Raw genomic sequence first — 18797 nt, 5'->3', positions numbered from 1 at the left:
TCAGTCATATCTGAAATTACAACGTTTTATAGACAATGAAATAATTCACAGATTTAATGTCATGAACAAAAACATTCCAAGTTCTTCCCCATACGATTGGATCATACGTTTTCTGACGAAGTGAAACAAAGAGAAAAGAAACCTCTCAAAAATGTCTGCTTATAAAGTCAGTATTTTTAACACATATAATTACTTAACGTCACACAATAAACATAAATAACAAATCGGTTAATAAGTGCCTCAATTTTTGAATACTAGAACTGCATTTACGCAATCCTTCCTATTGCCGAATTCTAGCGCCAAAATCTTTCTCTTTATCAAATATTGCCACTCAAACACGTAAACTGGACTTGAAAAAATTAATATCTGGCTAAAAATATTTCATATGTACTAGTTTGCGCAACCATTCATAATAAACCCTCGCCTAAAGGTATAAACAACTGGTGAGGGGAAGGGGCGGTACCACGTTCTCAGCAGAAATGCTTTGTATTAGACCTTTTATGCTGAAAACCAAATACGTGCTTCGAACCAACAGTATAGACATCTACTCTATGTGTTAATATTGCTAGCAAATTCAGTATTACATTCCACTTAATCAAGCTAGTGATAATTAAGTCAAACAAACCAAAGAAACATTATAATCTCATTATATACCAACATCCTCCTTAAATGTCACAAGTGTGTTTTCTCAGAAACTTACCCATTCCAGAAGGCGCAGAAACCCCAAAGGCTCCTTCGCGACACGAAATGTACCCGATGCCATAAACTAAAGGGCAGGATGAAGTGTGAAGAACATTTTAGAGAAATTACTCGTAGGAATCTTACCATTATATTATTTCATCAAATGTAACTTAAATTGAATGGACGTGCATCCCTTACGTGATTAATTATATCCATCTCTGAATGTTGTGATGATGTTGATTGGTCTGAAGGATACAATAAGCTACCGAAGTCCAGCCGCTGTTGACAGTTCCCAATGTAACTCTCTCAAGGTTCGGATTTGCCGGAAATTGCCGACGACTGACGGAGATGGAATGACAGGCGGGTGCCACTCGCCGGAATATTCAAGAGCTTCTCCGATTGGTCAATCGGGCTTTACCCCACCTCCAGTGACGGGAGAGGCTTGTTCTTATTGGCCAACAGCTCCGAGCACCAACCCCATTTCTATTGGACAATCGCAGCCAATGCCCATGTTGCCTAGCAATAGCAGGTGTGCGTGAATCGGAGCAAGTGTAAGAGTATTAAAGTTCGAGGACTTGCAATATTTCTCATGTGGCCAAATAGTTCGCATAAGTTAAAATAAAGTCATATATTAAATATTTGTACCTGGCATTCTTTCCACATTTTTGTTGTCACGACCAACAGCGTTGCTTCAGCGCACTCGGCTGATGTCCTTGGACTAAAACTGAATCAGTTTAGAACTGGCTCTGGTATGGCAGCAGCCTCAGAAAGAGATCGGGAATTATTCTCCACTTTCTACCTTCAAGGTAAGTTAACATTTGTTTGCAAAAATCTGATGTATTCGATGGCGATATGCAGGAAGTCTCTTGTTAATTACTTAATTTGCCTCTCTTAACATCTGGAAATACGAGTACGGGGGGGGGCTGATTTTTGGGATCCTTTAGTACTTTTTAAAGTATATTCAATGCAAATGGTGACGCATTGGTTATCATTGGGTTACATGTATTTTCAGTTATGATAGTTGCATTTCCTGACATTTACATTAGAGTTCCCCCTCCCTTACTACCGTCTTTAAGTAATACAGATGTGATGACGATGGCAGAGTCGTATCATATTCAGATTTTAATACAATTAAGTTTGGTACATCCGTATAATATCCTCCTTTCTTCACAATTCAAAGCTTATTCTTTTTGCAATTTGATTGATGCAAACTGTCCATCCTCATCCTGTTGTCTGCTGCAAAATCATGAATTGTTCAATATAGGACTCTTTGATATTTAACTATAGCACCATAAAATTGAGGAATAGATCTTTGTTACTATGTTACTATTGATGGTGTGGACGTGGATGTGTTGAGGATCTACAAGTACCTGTGGGGTACACCTGGATGACAGACTTGAGTGGAGCACCAACACAGAGGCTGCGTACAAGAAGGGCCAGAGTTGCCTCTACTTCCTGAGGAGACTGAGGTCCTTCGGAGTAAGTAGGCCTCTCCTTCACATCTTCTACCGGTCTGTTGTCGCCAGTACAATCTTATATGGCGTGGTGTGCTGGGGCAATGGCATCAACACAAATGATGCCAACAGGCTCAGTGAACTGATTAGAAAGGCTGGCTTTGTTTTAGGAGTCAAACTGGACATACTAGAAGCTGTGGTAGAACAAAGGACTCTAAGGAAAATCCTGGCAAATTTGGACAATGTTTCTCACCTTCTGCATGCTATCTTGGCTGAACAGAGGAGCACTTTTTGTAACAGACTAAAACAACAGCGCTGCTCCAAAGAGCGATATATGAGACTCTATAATGAGTCGACCTATAGTTGGGGAAGTGTTAACCCCCTCCTGTTAGACTGTCTGAGGAAACTTATTTTTTATTCTTTCTTACTTCTCTTCTAATGTTTGTATATTTGTGTATCTGTGCACTTGTAATGCCACTGTGACATTGTAATTTCCTTTGGGATCAATATCTATCTAACATACACACACAAAATATCTGGCTTGCTGAGCACCTCCAACATTTTGTGTGTGTTGCTGGGCTTTCCACCATCTACAGATTTTCTCTTGTTTGTGGTCTATCTAACATATCAGCCTTTAATGAGGAACAGATCAAAACATATAAGCAATCAAATGTTGCCAGCAGTTCTGATGTTTTATACATTCAAGCTGCATTTATAGATATTGTAAAAGAAACACCCCCAGCAATATTCATTTACATGGGTGTTCTATGTGGAACCAAGGCTGTACTCTTTCACTCGCAGACAATTTGAAAAGTCCAGCAAAGATCCACTGGGTCCTCGTGCATGCTGGGAAAGAGTTTTCCATCAATTTTGTCAACTTTTTTCACAATGAGTTTATTGGTGGTATTTGCATTAAATTAGGGCACTTAAGAGAACGATTAAAAGATGGCAACATTAGTATAGGCCTGAAGTCATAAGAAATAGAAATATTAAAAAACAGAAAATGCAGAAGATACTCAGCAAATTAGTGGAGAGAGAAACAAGATCAACATTTCCGTTGATGACTTCTCATCACAACATCATCGGTACCATTGTGCTGTTGAAATGTGCTGCCAGACTGACTGAATGTTTCCAGTCTTTTCTGTTTTTATTACAATGCTGTCATTTGATTTTCTTTCCTTGCTGCATAGGTGACACAGTTGAAGTTTCCCAGCATCTCAGCCTTGTGGAAAATGAACCGCTAGATTTAGTCTGATCCTGCAGAAGTGGAAACCCAACCTGTTTTCCAAGGATTATTCTCCGTGGACATCTTGATTCACTGGTGATTTCCAAACTGAGCATTATGAAACAGGATCATATCATGTTGCTAGAGGGAATGCTGCGACAGTAGCCAGTCCGCTATGCACAGATGTGAGAAGCTAGTCACAGTTAAATTGTTTGCTTCAGCAGCTCAGCTCATTGTGCCCATGGGAAATTAAAAGCAGCATTAGAATTCTCCATGATGTTACAGACCGGCCAGGTCCCTAAAGGTGTGGGAGTTTTGAATTTCTCAATCTTAGCATGTTGGCAGCATGTTTTTCAAGTGATCACAAGAAATTGTGCTATTGCTTTTCATTTTAACTAGTGCAGAGTTTCATCCATATCAGCCCTGGATAAACAAGTCCCAAAGCAACTCACTGGGGGTGAAAAGCTAGCTTACTTAATAATAAGCATTACTGGATTGCAAAACAAAATACAAGTGTGAGCTGACTGCTGAAGCTTGAATCAATATCTTGGTATCCTGCACTTCCAACATATTTCTTGGATTATTGATGGACACCATGTGCCTGTCTGAGTTGCAGAAGAGAAACTTTGGCTGGAATTTGTGAGTAGTGGGGAAGTGATTTCACTCATTATTGAATGTTTTCTTTTTCTCATTCTTGGGAGATCTCTAACCCAAGAAGTTTCTTTTCCCTGATATATGCCACTCTCAGATGGCTGTATAAAGTGGCTGAGTAGCCAGTTCCATTAAAGAATTCACATGGATAGGCCATCTGGAAACAAAATACCCCTGCCTTAGTTACCTTTTTAAACATTGTACAGGATGCTAAATAAAGAACATACAGCATATGTATAATATAAACTAGTTGAAACATCATATACTATTTGAAAACAATTTTATATATTCTTTATATCTTGAATTGTTCTTGAGAAAATTACAGTGCACATTTATAAAACAAGTTTTTTTTTGAGCATGATAGTTTTTAAAGCAGTATTTGTCATTTAAAAAACCATTCAAATCTTACATACTTTTTCTGACTAAATAGAAGATTTATTGGATATTTTACACCAAGATTAGTTAATATATTACTAGAAATTCATGATCATTCAGATGATTCCATGAAAGAAGACAGGAAACAACATATTGTGCTGAGGCATGCTGAATCACAGGCAACAATTTTGGTTTTCCCACAGCAATTTACACATACATGCATATCTCCAAATTAGTCTTAGTTACCTGGAATAATATCAATTTGTGTTTGTCCATCGCCGACATCGATGAGGACCTCGACACGATTATGATGGTGTCGAGGCTAGCAAGTGATTTGGATTTAAGTGAGGGAGAGTTGTGTAGTGTCAGCCTCACTCTCTCTCCCCATCTGGATCCAGTGGCAAGCCAGAGTTGAGACGGCTGGAGATGGGACTAGGCGCAGTGGATGACCAGGACGTCTTCTGTGTCTTGTCCTGCTCTACACGTTCCACGACACTTGCAGAGACCGCCTTCTTGACCGTTGGACCTTCCACTGGTCTCGTCTGCTTAATTGGCCGGAGTCTGTCTTCATATACTGGGATAGACAAGCAAGCCTGGCAGAATCCGTGGCCGAAATGTAGACTGTTTATTCATTTCCATTGATGCTGCTTGACCTGCTGAGATCCTCCAGCATTTTGTGTGTGTTTGTTCTAAGGATGCAGTGTTGTTCCAAACTATAGATCAGGCTCACATGTAATCAGAAAAGAACTCCATTCTTGGGTGGGCACCCAAGTCAATCTTTTGTAAATTTGCTCCTCTTATAACTAATTGTTGCATGAATTTTTGCCTGCTGCATATCAACGGCTGGCTGGTATGGTGGTTCTAGAAGTTAGCTTATTTCATCAAAGACTATTTTCATCAGGGAAATTTTTTTATCTAAACAAATTGATAACAATCAAAAATGCAAAGTATGAAAGGGTTTGTTGTGACATTCAATTATACTTATTACAGGGAGAAAGCAGAAGAATGGAGTTGAGAGAGAAAATATATCAGCCACGATTGAATGGCAGAGTCAACCCAATGGGCCGAAATGGCCAATTCTGCACCTATATCTTATGGTCTGCAAGCTGTTGACATAACAGCTATTATCGTGGCTTTACATTTAGCACCAAATTATACAAATATACCAAAATATATTAGTTTATTTTAAACTGATTCATAAACTACTTTATATAAAAATATTATCACTTAATATTTAAAATCATTTATTTGTTTATAACCTTTTCTCGATGTTGGGTCTTGGTTTTTCTTTTATATTAAATGCAACAAAATGCATAAGGTATTGGTGAGATTTTTTCTAAAAATCAGGATTGGACATTCATCACTTGGAAAGGTCACAAGCTGAACTGTGGAGTGAATGACTGATGTTCATTCTCTATCCCTTACAACTGTTTCTCTTAAACGTTTTACAAAGGTAGACACTGAACTTATCCATTTGCTGATATGTCAGAGAGTGAATAGTGAAATTTTGCTTTGTTTTTGACTTGTGAAAAAGCATATTTTAAAAACAAAGAAAATCCATTCCAGATAGATAGTTCTCAATTAATACAAAGCAAGATACCTTGGATGTTGGAAGTCTGAAATGGAAAGAGAATATATTGGAAGTAGTTCACAGTTTAAGCATGCCAATTAAATAACATTAGAAATAGGAGCAGGAGTAGGCCATCTGGCCCATCGAGCCTGCTCTGCCATTCAATAAGATCATGGTTGATCTGACCATGAATCATCTCCACCTACCTGCTTTTCCCCCATAACCTTATTTCTCCATACCCTTAATTCCCCTACTATGCAAAAATCTATCCAATCTTGTCTTAAATATATTTACTGAGGTAGCCTCATTTCACAAAGAATTCCACAGATTCACCACTCTTTGCGAAAAGCAATTTCTCCTCATCTCCATCCTAAATTTACTCCTCCTATTCTTGAGGCTATGTCCTTTAGTTCTCGTCTCACCTACCAGTGGAAACAGCTTTCCTACTTCTATCTTATCTATTCCTTTCATAATTTTAAATGGTTCTATAAGATCTCCTCTCATCCTTCTGAATTCCAGCGAGTACAGTCCCAGGTGACTCAATCTCTCCTCGTAGTCTAACCCCCTCATCTCTGGAATCAATTTGATGAACCTCCTCCACACTGCCTCCAAAGCTAGTATATCCTTCCTCAAGAAAGGAGACCAGAACTGTATGCAGTACACCAGATGTGGCCTCTCCAGTACCCTGTACAGTTGCAGCATATCCTTGCTGCTCTTAAATTCAATCCCTCCAGCAATGAAGGCCAGCATTCCATTTGCCTTCTTGATAGCTTGTTGCACTTGCAAACCAACCATTTGCGAGTCATGCACAAGCACTCCCAAGAATTTTGCACAGCAGCATTCTGCAACCTTTTACCTTTTAAACTATAATATGATCTTCCATTTTTCCTTCCAACATGGATGATGTCACATTTACCAACATTGTACTCCATCTGCCAGATGCTTACCCACTCACTTATCCTATCTATATCTCTCTGCAGACTCGCCATATCCTCTGCATAATTTGCTTTTCCACTCAATTTAATGTCATCAGCAAACTTAGATACATTACACTCGGTCCCTTCTTCCAAATGTATTTTGTGAACATTTGCCAGCCCCAACACCCACCCCTGCAGCACACTACTCACCACTGATTGCCAGAGAAACACCCACGTATCCCAACTCTCTGCTTTCTATTGGTTAACCAATCCCCTATCTATGCTAATACATGACCCTCAACTTTATGCATCCTCAGCTTACGGATAAGTCTTTTATGTGACACCTTATCGAACGCCTCCTGCAAATCCAAGTAAATAACGTCGATCTGCTCCCCTCTATCCACTGCACTTGTTATATCCTCAAAGAAGATCCAGTAAGTTTGTCAATTGTCAGAGTGAATAACCCAGCTCATGTCCTTTCAATAGAACTCCTTGATATATACTGTATGTTGTGGAAATGCACTTCGCTTTAATAAAATGTAATGTGAGTAATGACCTTTATGGAGTGAAAGATATCATTTTGTTTAATAGTTATTACAGCTACCTAAAATTATGTAATATTAAATATACAAATGTTTATTCTAGAGATCCTAAAGTAAATATATACTATTGTGAAACATTAATTTTTGCTTTGCAATCCCTTATATATTCCGGTGGTATCATTTGTATTTTACTATTCATAGGAAATGTTTATCATTAATGACAGAGGCCATCATATCAATTGAATTCTTCATGCTATATATTTCTTTATATATTTAAATGACTGACATGTACTGTATGTCATCATTGGCCAAAATAGTACTTGCTCCATCAAAATGGCCCCCAGATGTCCCAAAAGGAAAATACCATGGATACCAAAAATTATAAACACACAGAAATTGTGGAAATTTTCAGCAGGTCAGGTGAATTCCATGGGGCGAATGAAAGGGGAAAAATTTTCACTTTTAAAAACATTTTATCAGAACTGGGAATTTCTGGAGATAAAGATTTAAAATAGGAACAGGGCAGGAGAAGACAATATTGACAATATTGAGGATAAGAGAGATTAAATCACAGAATAAGTGATAATACAATGTGAAGGAATGAGGTTATACACCAATGAGAGGAAAATGGGAATATTCAGGAGAAGTGTGAATGCAATATATTTATCTTACATTACCAGAGAACGATAAAATAACACTGGACATCTGTATTAGAAATTCTGATTTAGCTGAAATTATTGAACTTAATGTCAAGTCAAAATGATTAATGTGCATAACTGGAAAATGCTCTTCTGTAAGCTTATTCTGAGCACCACTGAAATGTTATGATGGACAGTTAAAATGACAGATATTAGGAAGCACTCATTCTATGTGGAATCTAAAAGAAGCCATTCTGGAAAGCAATGACCCTTCCCGATGTAGAAATGATCACAACATGAACTGCGAGTAAGAAGAATACCAAGCTGAAAGTACAATGCCATCAATTCATGTGATATGTTTATTTTGGGTCCTCAAGGCTGCGAAACTAATGAGTACCCTGCCACCACCAAGGACAACGAGATGTTGGCTGTACACCTGTCCTGTACCTTGAATGAATCTTATTAACTTATTTGAGGTAATATTTTGTTTTATGTTTAGTGTGCAATTTATGCTTTGTGGGTGTACGTGGTCCAGAGGAATGTTATTTTGTTTGGTTGCAGTATGTATGTACAGTCAGAAGACAATAAATGTGAACTTGAATTTGAACTTGTACTTAAAAAGTGGGAAAGGAGAAGACTTATTTAGTGATACAGTGAGGAATTTGGCCCTTCAAGCCATGATGCCCCAGCAAACCCTTAACAACCCCTATTAACCCTAACCTAAACACAGGACAATTTATAATGACCAATTAACCAACCCAGTATGTCTTTGGATTGTGGGAGAAAACCAGAAGACCTAGAGAACACCCATGCAGTCCACAGGGAGGACGTACAAGGACTCCTAATATAACAGTGCTGGAATTGAGCTCTGAACGCCTGCATGCCCCGAACTGTAATAGCATCGCGCTTACTATGCCACCATCAAATGGGTGTAATGATATGACCAAGGGTCAAATAATGTAATGATATTACATCATGTATGGCTCTGCCACCACTCATGGCCTGGAAGTTTAGGATCACGAGATCTTTGAGGACCAAGAACATTGGCAGATCAAGACGAGGTAATTCTGCATATGGTGCATATTTGTATGTGATTACTTGAGTATATTCTCCTAAGGGGTTATTCCCTTAATGGGGAATGCCTGCGCATGATTATATTTAATGTAGGAAGACTGATGCACGGGCAGCTGTTTTGAAGAGATCAGGGGCACCGTCCAGTGACATGGCATCCAAGACATCTGGGAATCCTTCACTGCTGCGGCCTTCTTCCACCTTCACTGTTGTTGTGATGTGTCATCATCTTCCACCAGCTCCAGCACTGAGGTCTTGGTCGGATCGCTTTAATCTGGAACCTCCCCCTTGACCATACTACCATGGATAGACATTAGACAATAGGTGCAAGAGTAGGCCATTCGGCCCTTCGAGCAAGTACCGCCATTCACTGTGATCAGGGCTGATCATCCACAATCAGTAACCCATTCTTGCCTTCTCTCCATATCCCTTGACTCCGCTATCATTAAGAGCTCTGTCTAACTCTTTCTTGAGAGCATCCAGAGAATTGGCCTCCACTGCCTTCTGAGGCAGAACATTCCACAGATCCACAACTCTCTGGGTGAAAAAGGAGCTAAGCTCCAAGCGGTATCATTCTTGGGATCTCGGGAACCCAAAAGCCTCTTCACCACAACAGGGTGACAATCCTTGGAGAAGTGGTGCAAATGTCAGCTGTATGTTTGTGTGGTTCATTGCTGACAGCAGTTTCTGGTACAAAGTTTGAAGGCAATGAATTCTAATCAGAGCTGAAAGATGGTAGAGACTAACATTATTTAAACAAGTATTTACACTGAGAAAGGTGATGTAGTTGGGGCATAAGTGGGGGAAGAGCTTGGAAAAAGCGACGCAACAGACTTTTAATATTATAAATCAGAGTTGTTTGTTATGTCATCCCTCTTGTTGTGAAACAGGTTCACCTCTTTTTCCCTTATTAGGGAGAGAGAGAGAACCTATGGTATGTGGAATACCAGACGAACGAGTAGTCTTTGGGGTACTGCAAGTCTGTGGCTTTGTTGATGCTTTGCTGCACACTTGAGCGCTCGGTGGAAGGAGCCGATGCCTTTTTTTGCTGGTGGGGTGGGGAGGGGTCGTTGCCTTGCTGCTGCTTGTGCATGGGTGGGGGGAGCTGGGTGGGTGCTTTGGGGTTCTAACGTTTAACTGTCATTCATTCTTTGGGGTATTCCTCTGCTTTCATGGATGGGTGTGAAGAAAAAGAATTTCAGGATGTATATTGTATACATTTCTCTGACATTTAAAGTACCAATTGAACCGATTGAATCTCAATGGATGGGAAAAGAATGGGGAAGGCATATATTGGGAAAGTCCTGGCCAATGATGTGATTGTGATATTCATTACATGTACTGCTGCAAAGGATAAAGCGAGTATTAGATGTGTTAGGAGACTCCTGTATAATGTTCCATTCCACTTTGTTGCCGAATTGTACAACGGAAGCAGAATAGTAAATAATCTACCACATGCCTGACTTTAATATTATGAGAGTACTTGAGGCAAATCATTTATGACAGGGGATCCAGCTTCTGCATTGTTCTTGTAAACATGATGTTGAAATGGTTAATCCAGTTTCGGTCATCGCTGGCTTTCTGGCCACCCCAGGCCCACTGACAAAATTCAAAAAGTTAAATGTGTTATGAGATCTATTCCAAAAATTGAATAATGAATCAATATTATAAAAGCATTTGTCCAAATTAATCAAATGAGCTCTCCACAATTTGAGCCCAAATTTTTAAAAATCACAGAAAGCACCAGTTATTCATTCCAATTATATTTTCATCAACAACTTTGAATGATTAGTTGATTTCCAAGTGTTTCCATTTTGGTTTATGTTAATTTGTTGAATAAGAACCTATTAAATATTGAAAATACATAATTTATTTCTTAGCACAAACTTGTTCTTACATTTCCTGCACATATTTCCTGTATTTTCAATAATGCTCTGTAATTTTGCATTAAGCCTATAATCTACCATCTGGCCTACTGATTATTACACTGATGGTTCAGCTTTATCCTCTATGCAGGAGCATTTGAACTACTGGTTTGTGATTCAGAATCTGGGTCTTCATTTCAAAATCTGGACATATTAGACATTGGACATAAAATAGTATAACACAGAAACAAGCCCTTCAGCCCATAATATCTGTGCCAACCATAAAGTCAATTAAATTAATTCCAGTGACTTGCACATGATCCAAATTCCTCCATTCCCTGCATGTTAAATGCTTCTTAAATATCATGGTTGTATCTGCTTCCACTACCCACCCTGGTCGTGCATTTAATCAACACATACACACAATGCTGACTGAAACCAGTCCTGAGGAAGGATCTTGACTTGAAATGTCGACTGTTCATTTTCCACCACAGATGCTGCCTGATCCACTGATCCTCTCTAGCATTCTGTGTATAATCCAGATTTCCAATATCTGCAGTCTCTTTTGTGAATATTTTAAGGACATGTTATGTTAAAGTAAAATAAATAAATCAGTATTCAATAAAGCACTTAAAAATTAACCTTCAGTGCTATATTACAACGTGGATAAAAAGTGTCATTTGACTACAAGAAAAGTATTAAAGGCATCAAGACTAAATTCTACACACAAATCAAACACTTTCTTACTGGTTACTGAGTTTTATTTTGGTCTCTATTTCCTTGTCATCTTATGAGTGCCTTTCAATTAAATTGCATCTGTTTTTGGTGCATTAAAATACGGCTGCATTTAATACTGGAGAAGTTGTGAAATAGGTGAAAAAGGAATTTACAAAACTTTTCTTCAAAGTTCAAAGTACATTTATGATCCAAGTATGTATAAATTATACAATCTTGAGATTCATCTGTTTACAGGTAGCCACAAAACAAGAAACCTGAAAAAAAAAATTTAAAAAACCCAGTGTGCAGAGAAAGAAAAAAAAACACATATCATGTCAACAATAAAAGCAAGAAACAGCTTTTAGAATGAAAGTGAGTTCATAGCCCCAAAGCCCAGAGCAGGCCCATTGCCTCAGCCTCAGTTCATCACACAGTGGGGCCTATCGTAGCGAAGCTCACAGATATGAAGCCCGTAGAATGACAGCCTCAGCTTCAGCGCCATGGAGAGTGGAGTAAAAGTCACAGAGCAGCGAACGGAGTTGGCCCGACACTCGCCTCATGTCTGATACTCTACCCTTTGAATCCATCTGCCCCAATGTTTAAATATCCAAACATCTCCTGCACTAGGACCTGGGCCCCGCTGTATCAATACGCTCTGGGCGTAGGCCCCATTGCCACATTCCGGCCTGTACACAACCTTTCCAAATTGGCGCTTAGATTGATCGAACCCCTGTCTCGACCTCGCTCCAACTTTGCATTGCACTCACATGCCTTGACCCTCGAGTTAGCCTAGCCTTTGCTTGCCTCTTCATTGTTTGCAGTGATAGTTTACCACAATTTTCCACAGAAAACAGTGTTATTAATGAAGTCAAACTTATGAACCACCAGTAAACTGTTGCCCTTCTTCAGTAGTACCATCTGTGCAAGACTCAAAAATATTACAAATTACATTAAACTTATAAAATAAATAGTGTAAAAGAGGAACAGTGAGGTAGTGTTCATTGACTGTTGAGAACTCTGATGGCAGAAGGGAAGAAGCTGTTCCTAAAATGTTGGGTATGAGTCTTCAGGCTCCTGTACCTCCTCCCTAATGAAAGTAATGAGAAGAGAGCAGGTCCCAAATGGTGAAGCTGCTGCCTTCTTGAGGTACCACCATTTGAAGATGTCCTTAAGACTTGGCTCCCCCCCACCTTCTTACTCTGACTTCTCATCTTTTTCTCTCCCATCCTGATGAAGGGTGTCAGCCTGAAACATCGACTGTACTCTTTTCTATAGATGATGCCTGACCTGCTGAGATCCTCCAGCATTTTGTGTGTGTTACTCCGTTTACGTTATTCACTTTGATTTTGTAGGTTCCTTAGGAGATTTTTTTTTACACTTTTCTTCGGCACAATGCTTCTCTCCTCCACTCAGCTGGGAGATAAGGCTGTAGATGCTGAACAAGGAACATCTTTCTAGTAGTCACCTTCTTTCTTCTTGCCTTCTTGCTTCTGCTGGTCTTTAGGCTCTGCATCATGTCCCTCAATTACTCTTTCTCTGGTATTGTCTGGTATCATCATGCAGCTTGACAATGTCATTATATTTGCTTCACCTCTACTGCTGGATGTTCCTCAACTCATGAAGGTAACACAATCACATTTTGAGATGAACAATGGCATTGCCACTATGATCCAGAAATTGCATGGCTCTGCTGTATCAACACTCAACTACTGTAGTTGTAGAGCTCACAGGTGTAAAGAGCTGAGGAGGAAGAGGGTGGCCCTTGTTTCTTGTGATCCATCCCTCCAATCAATGGGCAACCACTGAATATAATAACCAGTGAGACTCCTTCATGCTGAGGACATGAGGAATCATCTTAGAAATGTGCAATCACCATTTTGATAATCCAAAACAAACTAGCCATTGAGAAAGTGGAAACATTTCCATCTGATGAAGAAGTCTGAGTCATTAAGGAGAATCTTCATGGCTGCATGAATGCAGTCAATGTCAATCCTAGCAAATTCCATTGTCCAAGATCCCACTTGATCCTCATGAGAAAATAAGCAGGTGAAATTATTTTGTTGTGAATACAGAGCCTGATTGCCCTTTCTGAGGTAGCAGTGAGGAATAACTAGAGAGATAATTATGATCTGCTGCAGCTACTTGTGAGGTACTATAGAAATGGAATTGACAGTCAACATGACCTTCTCTTCCACAGAAAGAACAGTACAAGCATGAGAATGCAGCCAAGTCTTTCTGCAGAATGTCATTTACACTCAGTGGTCACTTTGTTAGGATACCTTCTAATTTGTGGTCTTTTACTGCTGTAGCCCATCCACTTCAAGGTTTGATGTGATGTGCTTTCAGAGATGCTCTTCTCCAAGCCACCGTTGTAACTCATGGTTATTTGAGTTACTGTCACTTTCCTGTTAGCTTAGACCAATTTGGCCATTCTCCTTTGGCCCCTCTCATTAACAAGGCATTTTTGCCCACAGAACTGCCACTTATTGGATTTTTTCTTTTGCTTGGCACGCCATTCTCTGTAAACTCTAGAGTCTGGTGTGCATGAAAATGCTAGGAGATCAGCAGCTTCTGAGATACTCAAACTACCCCATCTGGCACCAACAAATCATTCCACAGTCAAAGTCATTTAGATCAAATTTCTTCCCCATTCTGATGCTTTGTCTGAACAACAACTGAACCTCTTAACCATGTCTGCACGCTTTTATGCATTGAGTTGCTGTCACATGATTGGCTAATTAGATTAACGAGCAGGTGTACACATTCTGCAGACTTGCCAGGTGTTTACCTATCTTTCATAACTTCTTAAATTGCACCTTCAATAGATTATCTTGTTAAGTAGTAAGGAAAGCAACAAATCAACAGGATTTACTCCTAGTTCTGCTGAGACTGATTCAGGATAATTGTATTTCAGCTCTGATTTATGTTGGACAGGAAGAAATAAGCAAATAATGATGCCATTAGATGGATGTCTGATGCTGGAAAACTCCAATTTTCCAATTTTGTGACTACATTGATATAATCTAGAAATGTCCCCTTCTGAGTATATTTCAATTAGCACCTGAAGAAGACTGTTATGCAATCCAATTTCTCAGCTAAAATTTGCCTCATAATCTCTAAGTGTATACTTTTCAACAATTATAATAAATGGACTGGAAAACTATGGAAGCAAATTCAAATATTGCAAATTCCCAACGAGAAAAACAAATATTAAACTAATGTCAGCTGCAGATATTTGTCATTTCTGCACCTTAAATATACTGTATATTGTTTAATTTTCGCTCAAAAAGATTTAAAGTTCAAAGTCCAAAGTAAGTTTTTTATCAAGGTAACATACATGCCATTATTTTCTTTCAGGCATTCACCGTAGAACAGAGAAGCACAGTAGAATTAATGAAAAACTACGTACAAAGGAAGGATAACAAACAACCAATGTGCAAAAGAAGACAAACTGCACAAATAAGATAAATAAATAAATAATACAGAGAATGAGCTGCATTAATTAGTTTGAAATAGAAGCCCTTATTAATAATGTCACTATAAGGAATGCATACAGTATATGCAACAAGACATTCAGTAATTGCTGTGCAAATTATTCAATAATACAAAATTGAAAGGTATTGATTGAATAAGCTCTGAATTTGTTTTTTATTTGGAAATGCTTGAATTCAAGGTTTGCCCTGAAGAAATTCACACAATAATCTTTGAATCATGAAAAATAGTTACCACTTTTAGAAATACTTTCTTGTCTCCATGTGAAGCATTCAAAATCTGATCGAAGTCATAGCTATTGGGATCTGCAAATTCTAACCCTCACATATACATCCAAAGTGACTGAAAACGGGGGAAATTTACATTTCTTCTTTCTTCTAAAATATGGAAATAACAGCTAAATAAACACTAGAGGGCTTACTTACCCTGTTACAGTGAAGACATGCCACACTACTTCAAAAGCTAAGTCAATGATGGTGAAGCAAATAGTTTGTCACAGATGCAAAGACCACAGTGTGGAAATTCTGCAAGGTATAATTTAAAACTGATTTAGAATGTTTATTAGTATATTTACTGCAAAGCTATTGAAGAAAATGGCTAGCTTAAAGTACAGCTTGTATAATAGCAAATATTCTAAATGTTGTGTTAAATGAATGTAATATATTTCTATTCTTCAAGTGTTCATCAGGGTAGTTCTAATAGAATCGTGAGATCTTTTCATAACGGTAAACTAATGAACAGCATATTTCACAGTTATTTTTTAAGTTATTTTTTCCTTTTATTATAACTAGATTTTTGAATGTTACATATGAGATTAGTGGCTGAATAAAAACAATGCTCAATATATTGCCAGGAGGCTAAAGAATTAATGTACTACAGACAAGAGTTATGATCACAAGTGTCCTTCTGTCCTGTCAGTTTGAATTCAGTATTATTCTCCTGCTTTCTTTCTCTAGAAGAATATACCATTGCATTTGTTAGAGGAGGGTCTGGAATGACTTCTCCCTTGCACGGGCAAGTATTACCTGTGTCTATGTGTATGCACACTGTGTGTTAAGTCTATGCACTGAAGTCTGATTTCCAGTCATCTGATATCTCTTAGCTATTAAACCAAGATCAGGAATCTGGGTTGTTTGTACATCTGTGCAGTAGTTGATCACCCCACGCTCAAAGAATTCACACGACGGCATCTTTCTCAGAGCTGAAGCACAAGAAATCTGAAGGAGTACTGAAGAAGAAAGAGCATAAATCCCAGTGATAGAAACTTATAAATAATTAACGTTTGTTTGAAAATACTCTGTGCAATATTTGAATATCACCCAGAAATGGTTTATTGTTGTGATCTGTCTGCCAGTCATAGTACTTTAGTAATTTAACTTTTATTAAGTTTGATATCTTTTGATTTTATTTGCTTCAAATAAATCTGGCTGCTACATCTGCCTCTTTGACATAGTAAATTTTTAAGGCGAGATAAATTGTGCATTCTGTATCTGTCTGAGCATATACCAATGCAGAAGTAGAGTTCTCTCTCTATTATTTTTCTAATTCCTTCCCAAGGTGTGAAATGTGAATTATAAGCTAACCAGGTTCATCTGTTGACATAATGTTGATTCTCTTTATTGGAACATACAGCAGAGGAACAAACCTTCAGCCTGTAGCCTGCACATGAACCATATCCCTCACTTCCCTGTACGGTGTATTGCTTGCCTAAATGCCTTTTGAACATCATTATCATAATTGCTTCCATCACCGCTCTGCCTCCTACCTTACAAATTCTCTTTATAGCTAACACTCTCTAAACCAGGCAACATCTTGGTGAACCTCTTCTGCACCCTCTCCAAAGCCTCCACATCCTCCCTGTAATGCAGTGCTAGAGATGCACACAATGTGCCTTCCAATTCCAGATGAGCGGTGTGTTTGATTCCAGCAGCTTCTACTGGGCCAACAAAAGGTGCTAGTGTCTTTTTAAAACATTTTTTTATGATCGCCAGATCCTGCTAGACATTAAACACTTAAAGTACTGTGGGTCTGCTCCATCAGTGAGTTGCTTGCTGGTGAAGAAAATGTAGAAGCTGTGCATTGTACTGCTGCCTGCGTTGAAGGAGCCATACAATCTAACAGCGGGTGACTGTCTTGGTCACTTTTCTTGTGATTGTAAGACCCTTCTGGACATTGTTGATGTGGAATGCTGCAAGTTCGATTCACTGAATTATTAGCCGGGAGCAGGGGTGGATGGCGAGGGAGCTGCGTGGACAGTCGTAGGGAGGACTAGGCCTCAAGCTGCAGTGTCGTCTGTTTACAGCTGCCAGGAGAGAGGCGTTGGAGCCGGTGCACTCCACTGGGGGCAGTGTGGCACAGCATCCAGACTGGAGTCGGTGCTGCCCCCCCCCCCCCCCCCCCCCAGTGTTCACTCAGCAGAAGACAAGCTGTACCTTGGTCGACTGCAGATTTCTGTGGCATCATGGCTTGGGTCTGGACTATTTTTTTCCATGGTTTTACTTTATGTACTTGCTATCATGTATGTGCTGTGTGAGTATTGGTACTGTGTTTGGCACCGTGGCCCCAGAGTAACATTGTCACATTTGGCTGTATTCATGTAAGGTTGAATGACAATTACATTGAATTGAATTGAATACTTAAAATATAGCCCAATCAAAAATTTACACATCTACAATATGACGTCCCAACTTCTATACTCAGTGCCTGGACCAAGGAAAGGAAGCATGCTGTATACCTTCTAATACTCTTGCCATGTTCAGGGAGTTAAGGACTTGACCCCCCCCCCAAGATCTTTCTGGAGCTCTGTCATTTACCATATACTTTCCCTTACATGTGATTTCCCACATGCAATATCTCACATTTGTCTGGATTAAACTGCCATTTTCCCACCCATATTTCCAATTAATCTACATCATTCTGTATCTTTTGACAACCTTCTTCACGATCCACAGCTCCACCGATTTTTGTGTCGTCTGCAAACTTAATAATCAGCCTGTCCACACTTTTGTCCAAATTCCTTATATATGCTGGGACCTTTGTTGTATGGGACACAGGGGCTTTTTATAGGATATGACGGATAAGCAGGAATAGGGTACCAGGATGGCCGAAGAGGGGAGGATAAAGTGAAGGTTAGGGTATGTGTGTGTATGTGTGATTGGGTGAAGGGATTTAGAATGTAAGTCTATTGCACACTCCGGAGCAGAAGGTGGCGGTAATGCACCATTAAACTGGGTGCCAACCGCCATAAAACAAGGTGGGGAGAGAGAGAGAGAGAGAGAGAGACCTTTGTTGTAAAATCACTGAAAACGGGTACAGCACTGACCCTTGCAGAACATGGCTAGTTACAGAATTTCAGTCAAAGAATCATCTCTCCACCATTACACACTGTCTTCTCTAGCCAAGAATTTTGAATCTAGTCTACCAAATCATGCTATGCATCCTACGTGTCTTAATCTTCTGGATCAGTTTACCTTGAGGGACCTTGTCAAGTTCCTTTCTAAAGTCCATGTAGACAACAGCCATTGCCTCATCAACCAACTTCATCAGCTCTCCAAAAAAACTCAAGTTCAATCACCCAAATTCCTCAGACATGGCCTACC

The 18797-nt window shown here is 39.2% G+C and overlaps 1 protein-coding gene and 1 long non-coding RNA gene across 2 annotated transcripts in view; one reads left to right on the top strand and one right to left on the bottom strand.

Annotated features, from left to right (window-relative positions):
- Window positions 1-956, bottom strand: part of synpra (synaptoporin a) — a 320849-nt gene extending 319893 nt beyond the window's left edge. The window contains exons 1-2 of the mRNA XM_072280118.1: window positions 880-956; window positions 701-766 (exon numbers count right to left, since the gene is read on the bottom strand). Of these exons, the coding sequence (XP_072136219.1) occupies window positions 701-766; window positions 880-897 (84 nt within the window). The 5' untranslated portion in view covers window positions 898-956. The remainder of the gene's footprint in view (window positions 1-700; window positions 767-879) is intronic.
- Window positions 957-1237: 281 nt separating this feature from the next.
- Window positions 1238-15219, top strand: LOC140210857 (uncharacterized). Its single transcript, XR_011889313.1, has 3 exons — window positions 1238-1487; window positions 8431-8529; window positions 15064-15219. It is a non-coding gene; the product is annotated as an uncharacterized lncRNA (long non-coding RNA).
- Window positions 15220-18797: the final 3578 nt, after the last annotated feature.

Source organism: Mobula birostris, chromosome 16 (genome assembly GCF_030028105.1).
Source record: "Mobula birostris isolate sMobBir1 chromosome 16, sMobBir1.hap1, whole genome shotgun sequence".
Lineage (NCBI taxonomy): Eukaryota > Metazoa > Chordata > Chondrichthyes > Myliobatiformes > Myliobatidae > Mobula > Mobula birostris.
This window is presented reverse-complemented; position numbering and strand designations above follow the sequence as displayed.